The 22,459-nt window shown below is 46.2% G+C and overlaps 1 protein-coding gene across 1 annotated transcript in view; it reads right to left on the minus strand.

Moving 5' to 3' along the window:
- The window catches only part of TTLL13 (tubulin tyrosine ligase like 13), a 433,768-nt gene that overhangs the window by 43,045 nt on the left and 368,264 nt on the right, over nt 1–22,459 (minus strand). Inside the window, 1 exon segment of the mRNA XM_085644394.1 lies at nt 20,846–21,191. Within this exon segment, the coding sequence (XP_085500520.1) occupies nt 20,846–21,191 (346 nt within the window).

Genomic DNA, 22,459 nt, shown 5'->3' on the forward strand with positions numbered 1-22,459 from the left:
CCTGGGGAGATGCAGGGGAAGCTCGGTTCTCTGACGGGAGGCTCACCCGCATGGCTTCAGTGAGGGTGGAAGCGGAATTGCTTCCACGTTAACCCCTGCCCCTCCCCAAGGCGCACTGCCTTCACTCATCCCCCAGGACAGCACGAAGAGGAGCAGGTAAGGAGGCTCTCTGTGCCTCTGGGTTTTTTCCCCCTTGCAGGCTGCCTTTTCAAATATGAGAGAAGCATTGCTGGAAAGGGGAAGAGCATAGCCTTTCCAGAAGTGCCTTTATTCAAATTGATCCCTGCTTGTGGATAGTGGATGCACCAAGACCCATGAGCAGGCACCACTAGACAATAGAGATATTATTTTAGAAGTGGGGCGGTCAGCCACCCCAGGGGTCGCATATTATACATTCATGTTTTCTCTTCTCTGGGGAGGGGGGGCGATTAGCCCCAAGGTGCTGCCTGAATGGACCCTCAGGACCCCTAGCTAAGAGCTTGGTATGGCATCAAAATGTACATGTTGTGCAGGATCTCTACTGGTTATGTGTACAGCCTGAGACTCTGCAATAAATCCTGTAGGTTGTCCTTCTGAGTTAGTGAGAACGCATGGGAGCTTGCCCAATCTCTCCGTCACAAAGGTCATAACTTTTATGTTGGTGCGGATTTACGGCTCACTAACACTAAATGATGGGTTCAATGGTCAGATACTGTTATTTTGACCCTATTATTACTGGTAGTTCCAAAACCAACCGGTATGAATTTGTGCTTCAGTTGTGGATAGACTCAGATGGAACATTTACAGTCCTGTACATTTCTGAGAATTGGAAAACTGGGGGAGTCCAGGGTGGTGTGGTCTAAATGCACCAGATGCAAAATCTTTTCCATTTAAAGTTGTAGAGTTTCTTGTGGAAGGTCATTTAGCTTCTTGTGGAATGTTTATGCACTCTTGTGAAAGACCTAGATGTCCATATTGAAGGAACTTAGGAGACATGCCGCTAAGTTCAGTGATGAAAGGTTAGAGTGCAGGATCTGGCCCTCATATTTCTACAGGAGATCCTGTCTGCATGGAAATCTCTTATGTGAAGAAACAGGCGAAGAAGGTCTGCGATCCACAACAGATGAGGCCATTCCGATGCAATCATGATCATTCTGGTTTTGGACTGGAAATATTTAACCAGAACTGTCGGAATGATATTCAAGACCCAACTGTCTAGAGTTATTAGCAGCCACTTTGAAAAGTGTGTTACAATACTTTCTTCCACCGTAATGACTGACAGATCTGGGGCAAGACGTGACTCATTGTTTAGTAGGAGTCTTTCCTGCTTCATATTACTGATGTTGATTACCTCTTGTTCTGGAGGATCTGCATTGATGGTGTGACTTTTTTTGCTAGTATTGTTGCTGATGGTGCAGCAAGTGAGGGGTTTAAACCCTCTGAGGATAGTAACGCCTGTCATGGAGCATGCACCTCCTTCTAAATATTTTTTTTATTTCTAGGCCAACAGTTTTTAATGTGTCCAATTCACTTTTCATCCATGACATTTCATCATCCGCATGAGCTCATTCCCTCAGTAATGACCTCCTGAAAATGTCGTCTGTCTTTCTTAAGGAATTCATATGTAAATCTTTGTAGGGAGTCCCAAAGAGATTGATCATACCTCCAAAAAAAGGCATTGGGACTCGCTGTTTCATTGTAGAAGCTGATGTTCCACACACTTTTCTTCCCAGAGGGTCCATTTTGCTCTCCTTATTCGGTGGTATGGAAAATGATGGTGTTACTATGTGTGACTACCTGGCTGCAACCACAATTACCAAATCTGGTGGTGGATCTGCCCTGAGAAAGAGAGGATCTTGGTCAGGAAGCTTATAATTCTTCGAGAGCCTAGATGGTGCCGACCTTTTAAATGCATGTGTCAAGAATATCTGCATTGCAGGCTCAAGAAGACCCAGAGGGAGAAGAGGTCTTCATGATAATATTTAATGTAATGTCTCAAAGATGACTGATGCAGATGTAGTAGGAAAGGGAATAGTAATGTTCAACTTAACTGCACCTTTTACTAACACCTCATGAAAAGTTAATAAATCATCAACTGGAGATACCCTTGCTGGAGGTGTATCAGAGAGAGTCAGATAATAATTTCTGATTAAAGATCTCGTGGTCATTGTCTATGGAGGAGACCGTGTTCTGTGTTAAGATCAGGAGCTCCTGCGACATCCTGTACTAGATTTTCTTGATCTAGAGTGAGATTACTAGCATCTTTCGCCAGAGCTTTTTCAAGATCTATGTCTGCTATTAGATCTTGAACAATGTTTATGAGTCAATTGCGGATGGATCTGTGTTCTTGTGAGAACAGAAGAAGATGCCGGGGAGATTCTAGGCAACAGCCTAGGCGATGTTACTGAATCTGGAGAGAACTTAGGTGGCTTTCCTCCCCCTGCTGAAGATGTACCAGAAAGCATTTTTTCCAGTTTATGATGTGATGAAGACTATGTTTGGGAGAATTCAGAACCTGGAGTCTGTCTGAACAAAGCTCCTATAACCATCTTGAGATAGATGCACAGATGGTGATAAACATTTTGCCCTAGATGTCACTTTTGACGGCTGTGGTGGCTTTGACTTCCAAGTTAGTAGTCTTGTCATCAATGAAATTGGCTTCAGCGTTTATGGAGATGATCTCAATGTTGACTGAGGTGGCTTTGATATTAACGGGAGTGGACTCGAGGTCTATTGAGGTGGTGTCATCGTCGCCGGAGGCAGTCTCGACATCCCCAGAGGTAGTTTTGACATGGACAGTGTTTTTGATGCTGTGCATTGGGGTTCTTTCGCCATTGAGTGTCTCGACGTCATACCTGCTGACGGCGAGAAAATTGGTATCTGCCCAGTCTTCGACACAGTGCTCCTCGACATCATGCTTTTCAACATTGAATGGTCATTGAATGGGAGTGATGTCTCTTCCACGGATGTTTTGTCTCCTTGGATCTGTCTCTGGAGTCCTTGGAGCGGGAAAAAGCTCTAGTAAAATGCTGACCTTCTCCATGGCTTCTAAAAGATCTGGCAGCATGTTCTTCCTTCCTTTGCTACAACCCAAATCATCTGATTTTCTATCTGTCCTTCAAAGGATTGGTAATGGATACAGGAAACAGGGATGTGATCCTCAGGACGTCACATAATGCAGAGCTTGTAGGGGTCTGACTATGCCTTCTTTTTTCCCCACAGGCAGGACACTTCACAAAAAGTAAATGCATTTTTAACAGAAAAAACTGACTAACAAAAAGGTTTGCCAACATATTTTTCCCAATAAAAAAGGCAAAGCTCTGCGCCCCATGATGCTGTTTGCAGCAGCCGGAAAAGGGAACTGAGGGGGTACTGTGAGGTTCTTAAAGGCACAGTACAATTTTTTCTACAATGCTTTGCATTGCAGTCTATTTGATAACAATGCTTCATATTCTCTTTTCCTTTAAAAAAGGTTTGTATACTTTTTATAGTGACACACTTCAATGCAATTGGCTTCTTTCCAAAATGAAAATTCAATGAAATCTGGCCATTTTTACCCTCCTTTTAGGCTGCAAACATACATCTAAGGTGCTATGGTACAGAGTTTGCTAGAAATATGTATACATTTTAAAGTGCTCCGGGACACCTGCATGTGGGCGTGACTATTCACTGCTTATGACTATTGATGAGGAGACCCTGGAAGAGAACTACATATTTTATTGTACAAGTCTACATTAATTTTAAACATATGACCAATTAATTTTAAATGCATGACAGATGTTCTATGATTTTGTAAGATGGCATCTATCTATGCGATGGTTATAATTAACTATGCATTAATACATTTGATTTGATTTGATTTGATTACTGGAAGAAAAACATTCATATACACAAAAAGAAAAGATTCCACTATACAGAATTGTAACTACAGCCGGGACTGAAGAAAGCATCAACTGCAGACTTTACCCTATTTTGGAAATGGGTGCACCAAGCAACGGGCTCAAGGAGCATAATCATCGGGCGTGGTCAAACGCCAAGGAAGATGGCCGCACTCTAACGCGGCTCCGGTGCACCACAGTCAGCATCCTATATCATCCGCACATTAATCCGTTTGAAAGAGCTGAAACTAATCTGAACAGTGCTTGAATCCTCCTGCACACACCCTAATTGAATGGTGTGGAGCTTCGGTGCAGGGGAACGGCTGTTCGCACCGGAACATCGGCAAGCAGTGAGGCCTGGGAGCGACGCGTGTTGCACCCGAAGAGTAGAGGCCCAGGGACAAATAACCGTAAGAAGCAGTGGCCTCACTAGCGAAAAGAGTGCAAGTTGCAGCAGTGAAGCCAGCAACGAGTGACCGCAGCTGCGGTGCGTGAGAACGGCCATCACCGAGGGGCGGGCCCGCTTGAGCAGTGCAGCCGGACAGATGGGGTGGGCCGGGTCTGGGTCTGCTGAGTTACAGGCGAACTGCAGACACTCTGGGGGACATCATCGGTGCAGGTCAGGCACGATCCCAGGTGGGACCCTGTTATCTAACCTGCGGGGCGGCCGAGCTCTCAGGCAGCGCTGTTTGCAGTGGAACCGGAGAGTGAGAAACAGGCTCGACCGACCCCATGCCCGGTACAAGGGTTGCAGTGGGTGGGGACCTGGCGGATCCAAGTCTCTGGCCTAGCCCGCGGAAGGCAGTGATTCACAGACGGCTCCACGCCGCAATCAGGCTGGGACCAAGCAAAATACAGAGGCAAAGAGACAGCGTTGAAATAGATTACAGGCAAGGGGGCAGCAGACACTAACTGCACTGCGACACATACACGGCAGCGCTGATCACAGCGGATCAAGAGCACGCTGCACGGACTCAACCGGCCTCGGGCCCGGTACAGCAGCTGCAGGGTCCAGGGACCCAGCGGCCTTGACTCTCTGGCCTCGCCAGCAGAAGGCAGTGAACAATTGAAGATTCAAAACAGGTTGGAGGTAGTGGTGGAAAGAAAGGTCGCACATCAATACCAGCAACAATATATAGGTGGGAAGGAAAGTGTCAGTATAGTCAAACAATCTAAGAAAAATAGTATTGGTGCCACTCAGGGTAAAATGAGCACCCCACTACCTTGGGTGTGGATACACAGGTGACAAGGGTCACTTGTGTTATAGCTGACAAAACTAGATATACCCCGGCACTCACAGTGTTATGATGGCTTAGTTAGTAATATTTATGGAATCAAAACTGGAACATTTTACAAATACTCTAAACATAGGAAATAAAGAAAATTTTGTTTCTCAAAAACATTTGCTGATTTATTTCATTGGTTTACTTAGGTTGGTTTCAAGATTGCACAAGTATATAAAGAAATATACAAAGACTTGACATTTTTTCACAAAAGTGATACATACAAAGTGTAAAACATCACAATGGAGTAATTATAGTCCAGTGCTTGATGAAGAAAACACGAAAACAGCCAGCACGTGTTTCGTCATATCTGTGACTTTTTCAAGGCTCCTAAATGAGTATTGAGAGTTGTTAAGCTGCTCGTTCATTCAAAAGATCAATGGATTGGCGTAGTATCGTATGTTTCAGAACCTCAAGGAGAAAAGTCATATATTGGCCACCCTTCATATCATATTTATAACAACTCTCAATACTCGTATCCAAAATGGAAGGTTTTACCATACGCTCTAGGTGTGCCTGCTAAATCCTACTTGGGTGGAATATTATCCGGGCTGAAGGAGGTGTTTGGGAAAGGGATTGCCAGCATCCCCTAGCTCTGCTTACTCAATGTATGGTAGGCCACTGATATAACCCGTACTGAACAAGCCTGGGTCTTCCTGGGGCTGGTCCTCAGCAAATGAAACATTGCCCAGAGGTGGGGGTGGGCACACACAATCGTAGGGGGATGGGAGAGGGCTATGGACAGATCCAGGATCACTGAAAAAGATACATGTATAGAGGCGGAATCTGTGTCCCTCCCACGGATGAACTGTGCAGGGGGGATGGGGTAGCCCAACCGGAATTGTGATGTGTAACACACGAGTGATTCAAGCTGTATTTCATGTCCTGATGACACAGAATGTAATGTATAACCACTTTGCAAAAATGAGATCTCTCTTGATAATATGCTGTAAGACGAGCTTGTTTTCAATAAAAAGATAAATATTTTTTTTTTAAAGGAGCATAATCACACAACTACAAGCACTCTTACAAGTGGTTACCCCCTATGACCTTAACCGACATTGAAGAAGATGGTAAGACCTAGCCAGTGTTCCCCTTACAGATACCCAATGCCTCTATATTTGGAGAGATCTACACCAAACTGTACATAGCATTTTAGGCAGAGATGCACACTATAAACTACTCCTAGATTAGTACTGTTATCCAGCTAAACTCCACATGCTTTACCTCCACACCAGCTCCAAATGATGTAGTCTGTGACGCAACAGGTAATATGAGATATATTTGATGGGACTTTTCCTGTGTATCCCACTTTTGGACTGAGGTGCTTGAGGCACTCAAGGCAAATCTAGGCTATTCTTTCAATCACAAAATTCTTACAGGACTGTTAGGAGTGACATCACTTGTTTTGAGGTACCAGACCAGTGTAGGGAAAAAGATCTTGTGGAACTGCATAGGAGCAGATAAAATCACAGTGGCCTCACATTGTGAAAAAGCTTCTCCTTCTCCATTAACACGCTAGCATACAAGCCTATGGGACCTTATAGCCATGGAGAAATGAACTAACAACGTAATAGACAAGAAAATGACTTTTAAAACACTTTGGTGCCTAGTCGTCTTAGCTGTCTGTATCTCTCCCGCTGAGCCTGAATGGATAACAGTTACTGACAGCCTAATATCAAGTGGATAAAACTGGCTGAGAAATGGGAATAATTGGACCCACCAGTAGTGAATGGGCTACGGCAGACAATGGGATATCAGTTCTTATATATCCTTCCTGCTGCTATGGAGGGTCTAGAGATTTTACATGTGGAGTTGTGCAAAACAGCAATATTTCGAGTGGGTGGTCTCAGAAGGTGGGAGAAAAGTTGGGCATTAACTATGCTTTAGTTTTGTTGGTTTTGAGTTTTTTAAAAGGAGCTGAATTGTATTAAGAATAGATACTGTATTGGGACTTGAATACTGTATATAGTAATGCAGACTCTCTAGATAGACTCAATAAAAATTGTCACTGTTAAAAAAAAAAGATTGCAAATGCTTTGTGCTTTTTTTTTATGTTTGTAGTAAAATAACTTGAAAGGCAATTTAATAAAGGCAACCAAGAACAGTAACATTCAAAGCCTGTACACTATAAAAATTCTATTGTGGATTGAGGTTTCGCAGCTCACCACAAGCGAGTCAACATTTCAGGGGTATTCTGGATGATATCCTTCAAGTGAAGGGAACGATAACAAGTTGGTGGTGGAGGTATCTATGCCTGCGAGAGATACCCAATTTTACAGGGTTCTGTAATTAACCCGGGAAAATCACATGGAAGCACAAGAACAGAACGGCCTTCATCTCATCTCCTCGTATGGCATGGGGAGCATAGAACACTGCATAACCCCTATCTGCTAACAGCCTCAGCTGTTCTCAGAAGCGCTCACCACACCCACCCTCCACGCACTCAACACCAGACGAGACCACCCCTGCTACCGGGCCACCCCGAAACGCACCCAGGGGCCTTTCACCTGCCGGAACTGCAGATTCACCAGCATCCAACCCTCCACACCACCAGCCAGAGAACCCAACCACCTCCGCTGCATCCTCCTCAACACCCGCTCTGCTCGCAAGCACGCCATTGAACTCTGGGACCTCCTAGACTCCAACGCCACCTCAGCACCAGACATCGCCATAGCCATCCCACAGGGCTACAAGATCTCCCGCAGAGACCGCACCAACGGAGTGGGAGGAGGAATCGCCATCATCCACAAAGACTCCATCAAAATCTCAACAAACACCGACGACACCCTCACCATCGCCAACCTCATCAGCACCCACGCCCTCGCTTCCACGGACTACATCCTCCTCGGGGACCTGAACTTCCACATCGAGAACAACAACGACGCCAACTCCACCGCCCTGATCGCCAACCTCGCCAACCTCGGACTCAAACAGCTCGTAACGACACCTACTCACGCCACTGGACACACGCTCGACCCCATCTTCTCCGCAAGCCCCCACGTCTCCTTCAACCACACCACCGAACCACACTGGACCGACCACAGATGCGTCCACTTCACCTTCAGAAAACCCACCACACACCACATCACCCAACAGCTACCACGCCGCTGCTGGGGCAAGGTCACCAAGGACCAACTGACTACCGCCCTCGCCCTGAGACCACCCACCGACCCCACCGACCCAGACACCGCCGCGACCAACCTCACACAGTGGATCAACGACTGCGCCAACACCCTCGCCCCTCTCAAGACCTCTACAACCAACCACACCAACAAGAAAGCCACCTGGTTTACCGAGGACCTCCAGATCTCCAAGCACACCTGTTGGAAGCTGGAGAAGAACCGAACACCAGACAACCACACAGCGCTCAAGAGCGCCACCCGCAGACACCACCAACTCATCAGGACCGCCAAGAAGACCGCCTTCAAGGACCGCCTAGACAACAACGCACACAACACCAAAGAGCTCTTCAGCATCGAGAAAGAACTCTCCAACCCCAGCTTCAACACCAACGACATACCGCCATCTCAAGACCTGTGCGACTCCATGGCCACCTTCCTCCACCGCAAGATCACCGACATCCACGACAGCTTCAACTCCGACCCCCCCGCACCCGCCACTGAGTCCACCACCCCTGCGACTTACCACTCGCACCAATCGCCTGACCGTCTGGTCCAGCGTCAGCATCGAAGACACCATCAAAACCATGAACTCCATCCACTCCGGATCCCCAGCGGACCCCTGCCCTCACAACGTCTTCAACAAAGCCAGCACAACCATCACGCCCCACCTCCGGAAAACAATCAACTGTTCCTTCGAAACAGCAACCTTCCCAGAAAGCTGGAAGCACGCCGAGATCAACGCCCTTCTGAAAAAGCCCAAGGCGGACCCCAAGGACCTCAAGAACTTCCGGCCTATCTCCCTGCTCCCTTTCCTGGCAAAAGTGACCGAGAAGATTGTCAACAAACAGCTGACCCGCTACCTCGAAGCTAACAACATCCTGGACCCTTCCCAATCTGTTTTTCGCAGCAACCACAGCACCGAGACCGCCCTCATCGCCGCCACTGACAACATCCGGACCCTGATGGACAAAGGAGAAACAGCCACCCTCATCCTCCTGGACCTATCGCCAGCCTTTGACACGGTCTGCCACCGCACCCTATCAGCACGCCACCATGACGCTGGTAACCAAGAGAAGGCCCTGGCCTGGACCACATCCTTCCTCTCCGGCAGAACCCAGAGCGTCCGCCTCTCACCCTTCCTCTCCAAAACCACCGAGATCATCTGCGGCGTCCCACAGGGATCCTCCCTCAGCCCAACGCTGTTCAATAGCTACATGGCTCCCCTCGCCCACGTCGCACGACAACACAACCTCAACATCATCTCCTACGCCGACGACACCCAGCTGATCATATCCCTCACCGAAGATCCCCACACCGCCAAAGCTAACCTCCACAGAGGAATGAAGGCCGTTGCCGACTGGATGAAGGACAGCAGACTGAAGCTGAACTCAGACAAGACGGAGGTCCTCATTCTCGGACCCACCCCATCAGCCTGGGACGACTCTTGGTGGCCCACATCGCTAGGCACAGCCCCGGAACCCACGGACCACGCACGCAACCTGGGGGTCATCCTCTACTCCACTCTTTCCATGACCAGGCAAGTCAACGCCGTCTCTGCGTCCTGCTTCAACACCCTCCGTATGCTCCACAGGATCTTCAAATGGATCCCCCTCGACACGAGAAAAACCGTCACCCAGGCCCTCATCACCAACAGACTCGACTACGGGAACGCCCTCTACTCAGGAACTACAAACAAGCTCCTGAGAAGACTCCAACGCATCCAGAACGCCTCGGCCCGACTCATCCTCGACGTCCCCCGCCGCAGCCACATCACACTCCACCTGAGAGGCCTGCACTGCCTCCCCGTCAACAAAAAGATCACCTTCAAGCTCCTCATCCACGCACACAAAGCACTGCACAACACTGGACCCACCTACCTCAACAAACGACTCAGCTTCCACACCCCCACCCGAAACCTCCGCTCAGCCAACCTCGCCCTCGCCACAGTCCCCCGCATCTGGAAAGCTACCGCCGCCGGCGGATCCTCCTCCTACCTCGCCGCCAAGACCTGGAACACTCTCCCCACCATCCTACGACAGACCCAGGACCTGCTGGCCTTCAGAAGACTTCTCAAGACCTGGCTCTTCGACCAGTAGCACCCCCCCACCCCCCAGCGCCTTGAGACCCCCTCGGGTATGTAGCGCGCTTTACAAATGCAGTGATTGATTGATTGATAAGAGACCCGCCACCCATAAGGCTCCTTCCGCTCCGTTTTACTATTTGCTCAATGGAGTATATATACGGGAGTGGAAAACGGCCTATTATTTGGCCTGGAATATGGATACACATGCAGCATTTGACCCAATACCACCGAATTCTTCCCCATTCCGGGTGGTTTGACTCATAATATCCTGATTGAGGTGCCAAGGTACTTGCTGGAGGTGTTAATTATGGCACCTGATATTCCCACACCTAAATCAGGCCCTCGATTTTTCTCCTTTAAATCAAATACATTTTAATTAGGTTCACTGTGAAATCTGCGGATCATCCTCTTTCACTTTGTATCCAAGATACAACCCTATCGACAGCAGGACATTGACCAAAGCTCAATATAACTTATCTACATGTTTCATGTTATAGTTATTCAATCCCACTCTCGCATTGGTTCTCTGCCAAAATTATAATAGAAAAATACTGACTTAGTAAACCACTGAAGTCGTTTACTTAAGTGCAGTGCTTTAAATGGGCAGGTACTGTCCGGTACCAAGTACCTGCGCTACTTTAATTTGAAAGGGAGAGCACCTGCACTTTCCAGCAGTGCTGCAATGCATTTAGTAGGAGAGTACCAGCACTTCTCAGGAGCAAACAGGTACTCTAAAAGTGAGTACCTGCACTTTTATATTTCCATTTAAAGCACTGCTCAAGTGCTCTTATTTTATTCGTTTTTTGTTTCTTTATCTTTGTTATGCTCCAAGTTTTGGATCCAAGGTTTGGAGGAGTAGGCTTCAGACTCAGAAAGGTTACTCTCAGCTCACGCACCTTTATATGGACAACAAATATAATTTTCCCCACAAAGAAGTGATGAAGAGGTCCCCACGCAGGTTCCTCCTCATACTCTGAACAGTGGTTGTGACTGTGGGATGCAAATGGGACAGGTAGAGAGGGTATCTCCTAAGATGATAGAAATTGTGCACCCACCATTAAAAGCTTGGAACAAAAGGTTGGAAACAACGAGACAGGCATGGACTGGTCACCCTTCAACAAGTCCCAATGGCAGTAGTGCTTTGTGAACGTGTGCACTGATGCCCCATTTGCCAGACAGATATCGAAGACAGGCCTTTCGCATGCCACTGCAGTGGTAGCAGTCTTCAGTCTGGTGGAGTGAGCTCTGAGACCTTCTGGAGACTGCTTCTTAGCCAGCATGTAGCAGATTTTTGTAGAGTCGGTCAGGAGATGGTCCTCATGCACAACCTTGCATTTTATCACCTGTGAAAACCCCAGTGATCATCTACTCAATGTGAGAATTGAGGGCTCTCTTGGGGTCCAACCAGAGTCTCTCTTCCTCTTTCAAGAGATGAGGCAGAGCAAAGTAGGCCGGGAGCGCAACGGCTTGACCGGCGTGCAAAGGCATCACCACCTTCGGTAGAAACCCTGCTCTGGTCTTGAGCACCTGCTTATCCAGGAAAAAGGAGGTTTAAGGAGGGTGAACCAGTAGAGCCTGAAGTTCACTCACTCATGATGCAGATGTTATTGCCACCAGGACTGTATTCAAGGCGAGCAGATGTAATGAGCAACTGAGCATGGGCTCAAAAGGTGTGCACATGAGAAAAGTGTGGACTAAATTTCACGTACCACTGTGACATCACAAAAGATGCTGGGCGCAAAGTACACTGCAAACCTTTTATAAAATGCATCACAACTGGTGATTTGAACAATAATGGCTGGTCAGGCAATGGTAGAAAGGCCAATAGAGCTGATAGGTAACCGTAACTGTGCCCAGAGCAAGGCCTTGCAGGGCCAAAAACAAAACAACTCATCTGACAATTTTGACTGCATTGGCTCAAATCGTCGGGTACCATACCATTGCACAAACTTGTTACAGCAACCCTGCATATATAGATTATTTGGGAGGATGCTTCACTGCAAGGATGACATCAACAGCTTTGGGAGGGAGATCATAGAAACTCAAATGCCGGTGTTCAAGCTCAACACAGAGATGGTACAGGCTTGGGTGTAAGACTTTTCTCTATTGCGGAGATTGGAGGTGCTTCCATAGTGGAAGCATGATGGGAGGACAGATGATCAGGCCCAAACATTCAGGGTACCACCCTCTCCTAGCTCAATCTGTTGCCTCTAGGGTGATTTGGGCCCGGTCATTCCTGATCTTCATCAGAACTTTGAGCAGGAGAGAATTAACACTCTCCTCTGTTGGTTGTCAGGGGGTGGAGGGTAACTAGTCCAGTAACAGGTGAGGTGTCTAGCCCACTGTCCTCTTGCAAGTCCATATTCTAGCCATCTGAATCTTAAGAAGTGGCAAGGCCTTTCCACCCTCTCCACTGTCATCTCCAGAACGCTTGTTCTGTTCAGAGTCCGAGCCAAAATGTTGGTTCAAAGTATTTGCATAGCCACATGATAATGGGATCGTGTCCGAGTCTGATGGGTTTACAATAAGGTGCAGCAATTCAAATTCTGAGTGCATCCTCGGTTGAAGTTGAGTCAACACCAGCTAGGATTGAGACAATCAGTTATAAGTTCTCCTTCGGTGCCAGAGGCGTCTGTGCTGGAATCGATGAATGAGGGGCTGGTTTGATGCACAATGCCGGTACAGAACCTGGAAAGAGATTCCAGAGGAAGAACCCGCTGGCAGAGATCCAACTGGATGACCACAAAGATCTATTAAGCCTGTATGCCTGCCAGAGGGAACTGGGATAGAGCCAAAGATGAACAGCATAGTCTAACGAAAGGTTTCGACTTGCTGCAAGGACATCTAATGAACTAGAAATTCGGGGTGCACTGGGACAAGACATGGGCACGCTCCTCAGATTGGGACTGATATCGGGAGTCAATGTGATGCTCTTGCAACTTCTACAAAGACTGGCAGAAAGAGGCAGAGCCCTTCTTGCACTTCTTATGCTTTCTCTTCGAGTTAACCAAAGATTACAACCTCAAAGAAGATCGGCCTCTGGTATGTCTTTGGGACCAGGAGTGGGTCTACACTCGCGACTTTGAATTGGAGCAGAACATTTGTGGGGCCTTCTGTTGCTTAGCCAAGTAGAGCTTTGCCTCTCAATCTCGTATGGTTTTCGGGTTCATTTGGGAACAGTTGTTGCAAGCCTTACAGTTGTGTGACGAATCCAGGCACAAGAGGTACACCTAATGGGGATCTGTCACAGACATCTGTATCCAACAGAACCTACAGGGCTTGCACCCTTTTGTCTTTGGCGTGACATACCTTGCACTCTGGAAAAAAAAGTAGAGAGAGAAACAAATCTAGCCAAAAGTGAAGAAAATATGAATGGAACTCCGGGTCTGCGTCTGAAAGTGCAGACAGAAAGGAACTGATATCAGCGCTCATGTGTAGTGCTTATATGCAGCTCTGTTTGCCACTTCCAGAGCGGAACAACATTGATGCAGAGTCGCACGGAGCCACCTTCTTGTGCCCAGGAGGACTGCTTTTAAAATGTCCTGATCCAGTCTGGCACCTGGGGATAGTCACAAAGTAAGGAATCTGTTGTTAGAAGTATTCATCAGAATACTATTCACCCCATGTGAAACTCTCATCACGGTGAATCCAGTTTCTAAACAATCTATACCCAAATGGGTTATATCAGAATGCAAACTGTCCACTGACAGCACGATCTACAGCATCTACAAGAGGAAAAGAAGCAATTACTGCTTTGTTAAGAAATATGGTTCCCAAACCAGACTCTCGGGTAGGCCACACTGTTCTATCAGGTCTCGCGTCTTTCCTCCTTTACATCATCCTGCCTTGATGGCACTGCTTGCAACTCTATTTTAGCAGATATGAATGATGATGAAGATCCCCATGATGGAGAAGGGAACGCTTCCTATCTGCAATTGTTAGGCTGCATTATGAGTATTATCGTCAAATTTCTAAACAACCTCTTCTACGTCTGAGTATTTATGGTGTATCTCATGGAACTTCAAAACAGAACTAAGACACTGGACTGGTAAATCATTAGTGACCCTAAAAGGTCTGCACCTAATGCCATTGCAGCCTCTACACATGAGCTTCAACTTACAGAAAAAATATACATTGTTGGTTATTGTCGTTTTCTTGTTAACGGCCTCAGGCCCAGCTCTCCCGTACTGCTGCACCACTCTGCTTTCTCCCCATCTCTCTGAGTGCTTTCTCCTGCTTTCTCCTGCTTTTGTCTCATTCTACTGCTTTCTTTTTCCTCTCCCCTGTTTTTCTAAATGCTTTCTCCTGCTTTCGCCTTGTTTTTTACTGCTTTTGCCTTCATTTCTTCCTGTCTTTCTGAGTGGTTTCTCCTGCTTTTGCCTCATTTTTACTACTTTCTCCTTCCTTTCCGCCCGTTTTTCCAAGTGCTTTCTCCAGCTTTTGCGTATTTTTTTTTTACTGTTTTCACATTCCTCTCCTCCTGTTTTTCTGAGTGCTTTCTCCTGCTTTTGTCTCATTTTTACTACTTTCTCCTTCCTTTCCCCCGTTTTTCTAAGTGCTTTCTCCTGCTTTTGCCAATTTTTTTACTGCTTTCTACTTCCTTTCCCCCGTCCTTTCCTGTTGTCCTCTGAGTGCTTTATCCTGCTTTTGCATAATTTTTACTACTTTCCCCTTCTTTTCCACCATTTTTCTGATTGCTTTCTCCTGCTTTTGCCTCATTTGTTACTACTTTCTCTGGCTTTTGCCTCGTTTTTTACTGCTTTCTTTCCCCTCTACTTTCCTCTTGTCTTTCTGAGAGCTTTATCCTGCATTTGCCTCATTTTGACTACTTTCTCCTTCCATTCCCCCTGTTTTTCTGATTGTTTTCTCCTGCTTTTGCCTCATTTTAAATCTTTCTCCTTACTCTCCACCTGTTTTTCTGAGTGCTTTCTCCTGCTTTTGCCTAGTATTTACTGCTTTCTCCTGCTTTTTGCTTGTTTCTTACTGCTTTCTCCTTCCGTTCTCCCCGTTTTTGACTGCTTTTGCCTCATTATTACTGCTTTCTCCTTCCTCTCCCCCCATTTTTCTGAGTGCTTTCTCCTGCTTTTGCCTCCTTTTTTACTGCTTTCTCCTTCCTCTCCTCCCGTTTTTCTGAATGTTTTCTCCTGCTTTTCCCTAGTGTTTACTGCTTTCTCCTGCTTTCCCCTTGTTTCTTACTGCTTTCTCCTTCCGTTCTCCCCGTTTTTGACTGCTTTTGCCTCATTATTACTGCTTTCTCCTTCCTCTCCCCCCATTTTTCTGAGTGCTTTCTCCTGCTTTTGCCTCCTTTTTTACTGCTTTCTCCTTCCTCTCCTCCCGTTTTTCTGAATGTTTTCTACTGCTTTTCCCTAGTGTTTACTGCTTTCTCCTGCTTTCCCCTTGTTTCTTACTGCTATCTCCTTCTGTTCTTCCCATTTTTGACTGCTTTCGCCTCATTATTTCATCTTTCTCCTTCCTCTCCCCTGTTTTTTTGAGTGCTTTCTCCTACTTTTGCCTCATTTTTACTACTTTCACCTTCCTCTCCACCTGTTTTTGAGTGCTCCCTCCTGCTTTTCCCTTAAGTTTCACTGCTTCTACTTATTTTTACATCATTTTCCACTGCCAACAAATTTCCTGCCGCCACCGCCTCCCAGTGCTCCTTCTTCCTCTCAGGACCTACTCAATGGAATGGAATGACATTTATAAAGCGCAATGGCTACCCGGAGGCCTCCCAGCGCTGTGGACTAATACAGGCGAAGGACAGTGGAAGAAGATACAGAGCTAAAACAGCCAAGTTTTTAAGAGCTTGCGAAATGAAAGAAGATTGGGCTCTTTCCGCAGTTGAAGTGGAAGAGCATTCCAACCAATGGCACCATTATATGAGAAGGATCGCCCACCACATCTGACCCACCTTATTCTGGGTTGAAGACCAAGAAAAGAGGCAGATGACCGAAGGTCTCTCTTCGGTTGATAGGGAGTGATCAGAGATTGGAGAATGGGTGGGCCGTCTTTCCAAAAGGCTTTATGGACCAAACCCATAGCCTTAAACTGGATCCTTTCCCTGATCGGCAACCAGTGCAAGCTCTTTAGTGCTTGTTTAGCAGACTGCCGGCGAGGAATCTGAAGAAGTCTACGGCGGCACAGTTCTAAATGATTTGGAGCTTGTTGATGGTATACTCCAGAGATCCCAGATATAATGCATTTCCATAATCCAGGCGAGAAAGGATGAAAGCTTGGACCATGATCCTTCTGGCGTGGAAAGGAAGAAGGGGAAGAACCTTACGAAGCATCCTTAGTAGCCCAAAGCAGGTTGCAGAAAGCTTTGCTGCCTGATGACTGAACGTGAGGGAGTGGTCAATCCAGATGCCAAGGCTCTTAATTTGATCTTTAGGGGTCAGAGCCGGGCCTAGGCAGTCTAGCCAAAGAGATGCTGGATTGAGGGCAGGGGAGTTGTCCAGGAGCATAGGCTCCGTCTTGTTCCCATTACGTTTAAGGCATGAGAGTTCCATCCATTTGGCAACCTCCTCTAGGCAGCAGCTTAGGGTGCTAGATGACCCCTCGGGATGGTTAAGTGCCACAACGGGCTGAGTATCATCTGCATAGGTGATGATTTTTATGCCAAATGGATGGACAATCTCTGCCAAGGGTCTCATATATTTATTAAACAGCATGGGGCTCAGGGCAGAGCCCTGGGGAACCCCACAGCTGAGAGGGAACTGGTTGGAGACTACGTCTCCCTCAAAAACCCTAAAAGGGAGGTCACTGAGAAAAGACTGCAGCCACTCTATTGCCATACCAGACACTCCCGAATTCTTGGGTCTAAGAAGTAGAGTAGTATGATTGACAGTATTGAATGCGGCGCTGAGGTCAAGAAGGATAATAGCTGCAGTGCCCCCTTGATCTAGAATCCTTCTTGCTTCCTCTGTCACTGCAAGGAGAGCAGTCTCAGTGCCAAGCTGGGGACGAAACCCGGTCTGGGAGGGGTGCAGTAAATTATTAGTTTCCAGAAAGGCTACAAGAGTATTGTTTACATGCCTCTCTAGAATCTTACTCACCCACGGCAGGAGGGAGAAAGGGCGATAATTGGCCAGATTGGCCTGATCAAGATTAGGTTTTTTCAAAAGGGCTTTAACCATCGCGCATTTCCACGCCAAAGGTACTACACCTGAGGAGATAGAGGAATTCACCAGGTCAAGAATTATAGGGCGAATAGTATCTGCAACTAAGGTGAGGGCCTGTGGGGGAGCAGGGTCTATGGGAGAGCCCGATTTTATGTCTGCCATAATTAAGCCCAGCGAGGCAGAATCAAGGAGAGGAAATTGTTCTAGTAGGGTATGGGTTCCTACAATCGACTTAGCAGGGGTAGTCATGGAATTGGTGGACTGAGAGGACGAAAAAACCTGATAGATAGTTTGGATTTTCTTTTGAAAGAACTCTGCCAGATTGTTGCAATGAGCAAACTCATCATCCGACATAGGAGGTTTATGAGGCAGATTAATAAGGGTTCTAGCAATTTTAAAAATGTCTTTAGGGGAGTTTGCTGCTAACTCAATTTTTTGTTCGTAATAGGTAGCTTGGGTAATTTTAATTTCAGATTTGTAGCGTCTGATAGATTCCCTGTATTCTATTTTACTGAGATCTGAATAATCCAGTCTCCATCTCCTTTCAAGCCGTCTGCAGCGTTGTTTAAATTCCCTCAGATTCTGAGTAAACCACGGTGCACTTTTCAGCCTATTGGTTGAATGGGCGGGTTTCTTAGGAAGTACTATGTCTAAGGAACCTTGGATCCAAGAGTTAAATTTCTTATTAGCTTTCACCAGATTCACATTTAACTCACGGGTCGGTCTATCAATTTCCAGGACCGAGTTCCACTGATCAATTGGGAGTTTTGACCAATTTCGCTCACGAACCGGAATTATATTAGGGGAGCAAACGGGTCTGGGAATTTCCCAAGTTAACGGGATCAGGAAGTGATCAGTCCAGGGAAGGGGGATGGGGAGTCCAATAGTGCGTTCGCTACAGTTACTAAATACTGGGTCCAATAGGTGACCTTTGGAATGAGTGGATTTCGACACTTTCTCCATGAGCTGGAGTGCTGATAAATTCTCAATCCGTTCTATAGCCAATTTATCAGAAGAGTTATCTAGGTGTACATTAAGGTCACCATGTATAGTGAAGTTGGCTGGTCCCAAGGCTAGATCTGCAACTACTGTGGGTAATGCATTGAGGAATTGTCTAGCGCTACCTGGATGGCGATAAACTAGGAGGCCAGAGAAAGTGCTAGTTGAAGAGATCTCTAGGGAGAAAGCCAAGCTCTCACAGTCTAATAAGGGGTCTGCAATGATACGACAGAAATAAATATTTTTAAAAATAATGGCTATACCCCCTCCTCTACCAATGTTATGGTCAATCCGGTTTATAGAATAGTCGGGAGGAAGGGTTTGCACAAGAGTGGGGTCTGACTCATTATGGAGCCAAGTCTCTGTTAAAAATAGGCGACGGGTTTTAGATCTTCTAATAACATTGCAAGTTTCGTGGAAGGTTTAGAGAAGGATCTACAATTAAGTAAAAACATCTTTAAAGTAGACGGAGTATCAGAACATTCTGAAACTTTGGTAGGGGGCGAAAGAGCAAAGTCACAGTAAGGGCATTGCACATCTCCATTCAGCGCATTTACGGAGTGCCGACAGGCTTCAATAGTGACTGTACGGAGCGAATGGAGAAAGTGAGGGCTATATGAGATGGGTCCGACCCGAGAACAAACAGGGGTTGTGGCCCCTGGTCCCAACCGGGCACGGACGGGCGCAGATGGGCTTGCCTTTGGCACGCCGCCGGCGAACCCACTGCGCGCATCCGCTGCGCGTCTGACAGGGCATCCAGTTAAATGGAGGGGGAGCGCGAGTGCTGGAGCGCTAACCTCCCTCAGCCCGGAAGTTACCTTTCCTCCCTCCACACAATCGGGACAGCACCCGTGGTGGACCGGGGAGTGGCAACAAAATAGAAGGCAGCAATCAATATCCCACACTAAGTGCATAGTAGCAAATTAGTACATATGACACATAAATCAAAAACTAACAAGATTAAAATAGTTTTAAAATATCGCAGGGTCCAATGAAACATAGGCTGCATTAGCTAAAGCAACAGAGCTTCTGCCTTGCCTGAACGTGTCAATGGAGGCCACAGCGTGACTTCATTGAGCAGGTACCAGGCCCAGCTCTCCTGTGCTGCTGCACCGCTCTGCATCCTCCCTGTCTCTCTGAGTGCTTTCACCTGCTTTTGCCTTGTTTTCTACTGCTTTCTCCTTCCTTTCCCCCAGTTCTTTGAGTATTTTCTCCTGCTTCGCCCTCATTTTTTACTGCATTATGCATCCTTTCCTGTTTTTCTGAGTGCTTTCTCCTGCTTTCGCCTAATTATTTTTACTGCTTTCTCCTCCCTTCTGCTGTCTTTCTGAGTACTTTCTCCTACTTTTTGTTTTTTTTAATTCTTTTTATTGAGGGTAGGAATCACAATTACAAGGCAAGAAGACGATTCAATCAGGTGTCTTGTTTGAGCATGAAACACTTATCAGTACCACGCATGAACAATTGGTCACAAGTGATTAACGCAGTTACAATGTAGGGTCCAATTGAGCCGGTAAAAGTGGTGGGCTGCATATAGTCCCTCTGTATTCATTCCATTCATTCCACATACGGATCCATTTCTTGGGACTTTCTCCTACTTTTGCCTTCCTCACCCCCCATTTTGCTGAATGCTTTCTCCTGCTTTTGCCTTTTTCACTGCCTACATGGCTGCTCGAATTAACAGAGCATAGTGAAGCAGCTAGCAACTCCAGCGCCTTGAGACCCTCAGGGGTGATTTGCAGCGCTTTATAAATCCTGATTGATTGATTTAAAAAAAATATAATTTAATTATAAATATGGAGTTTAAAATTCTTCATGGGTCCCTCTGAACCCATAGGAATACAATATCAGATTTGAGGGAAGGTGACAGCCCTATTTTGCCAACAAGTTCTCGACACACTAGTGGACAGGAGAAAGTATATGGCACTAAGAAGAAAGGAGAGGAGAGGACAGAGAGGGCTGAGGGTGAACGTTTCATATCAAATAATGAATGGTTTAACTGAATATAAGCACAAAATACATCCAAGAAAAACTAGCGTCCAAAATATCCTCCCTCTACCAATCAGTTCGCAAGAGGATATTTTATTTAGATAAGCTCTAGTGATGTAGCACAGCAAGTATGCCTTCACATTGTGCTCAGTATCTAAATTCTCATTACACTCTTTTGGGGAAATGACCCACATTACAATGAGGTATGAATGTTCATGGCCCATGCCTAGCCTAGGACCTACTCTTGAACTTTTGAGGAACAGGGAAAAAGACTACAATCTCTTTATATACATTCCATGCATTTATTTTGTACCAACATTCTTATGCCCCCAAGCTATTTTCACAGATGAAGAATTTCCACCCACAATGTCGAAGGAAGATCTGTACTCACTAGATTCTGCTTTGATTCTCGCACTGGAAATTCGAACTGGACCTCCATCCTTCAATGACTTGGTACGTGATGTGGCGTCACTGGTTCCAGTCAGCATTCCAGTATTCTGGCCACCAGACCAGACCAGGCTCTTTGGACTGTGTCTCAATGTGCATTTTGTCGAAGGGGGAACACCTCCAAAGAAGCCAGGAGCAAAGTAATGGTGCATAAAATGTTGGGACTTTCCTGCTGTATGTGGGACAGCCTGTTTAGCCAGATCAGCCGTTACTCCTAGGTAGGACAGTGGAAGGTGGGACAGCAAGTCTTCATTCCCCTGACATAGAAACCTGTCATGGATAAACCGTGTCTGTAACAACCAAGATGAGAATGAATCTTTTATTACAATGAAGAACATGAAAACACATGATAACATTTGAATGTGAAATATTTTCTTCTTTACCAATTTACTGAACAACAAGATTGCATTATAGACATAAAGGAGTATTAGATAATACTTAAATGCGTTAAGTCAAAATTAACAAAGGGTATGTAAACATACCTAGCTACCGTATACCTCTGATTAATGTTATTTTACAATACCAGCATTAAGAAGAAACCTTAATACCTCAAAGAAATCTAATCGAAAAGGATTCAGATTGTGCTGCTGGTAATGCACATATGCATCCCCTAAAGTGTCGGGAGCAGCCTGCCATGCAGTGTTTATGATATGATATTGGCGTCCCAAATGGTATGATCTCCATGGTTCACGTATCGTACACTGCATGGAATGTAAAACATTACATACAACCTGGTCTTTCATGGACCAATAGAGTTTTGTTTCCCATGCTGAATGCACAGTGACATTTTTGGTCTTATACTAACTCAAGTTTTTCAAACGCTGAAATACCATCCGGCATTTCATCTAGTAGGCAGTGCATATATGCACCCCTGGAATGCTTGCTGCTTCACAATGAAGTTTTCAGATCTATCAGACAGTGGCAAAGAGCCTTTACTGCAATGCTACCAGCCACAGCTGCAGCTCTTCCGGAGGACAGGATAGAGCCAGATAGGAGCTGTCAGACTCTTTAATATATGATGAGCTACAACCCATGGAACCTTCAGCGGTGTGAATTGATCAATACATTGGGCCAGCTGTGTGAATGCCAACCGAGATGTGTAACAATGGGGAGACGCCATAAGATTGGTGCATGTTGACACTATGTCGGTTTTAAGAAGTCGAACTACTGCTGAAGGACGTGCATACTAACATGTTAATCGAGCTGCCATTAACCAATAAGCAGAAACAAGAATCTACCAGGAGCAAACATGACCCGTGCATGCTTTGAACATAATAAAAGCACTAACCGGTTGAGGCCTATTTCCTACATACTACTCAAGTCTCCTTAGATTATTTTTTTGAAGTGGGTATGACTCTACACTACTCTCCAATAGTACAGGTGTAATGTATGTAATGTATGTAATGTATAAATATTTATATAGCACATAAGAAACTGTGACCCTGCGGGTATCCAGGCGCTCCTGACCAAACAAGATGTTTTAATACTGAGGGGGGCAGAGTCGGGGGCATCATGCTACTGGAAAGAGCCAGGTCTTAAGGCTCCTTCTGAATTCCAT

This window comes from Triturus cristatus, chromosome 3_1, assembly GCF_964204655.1.
Source record: "Triturus cristatus chromosome 3_1, aTriCri1.1, whole genome shotgun sequence".
NCBI lineage: Eukaryota > Metazoa > Chordata > Amphibia > Caudata > Salamandridae > Triturus > Triturus cristatus.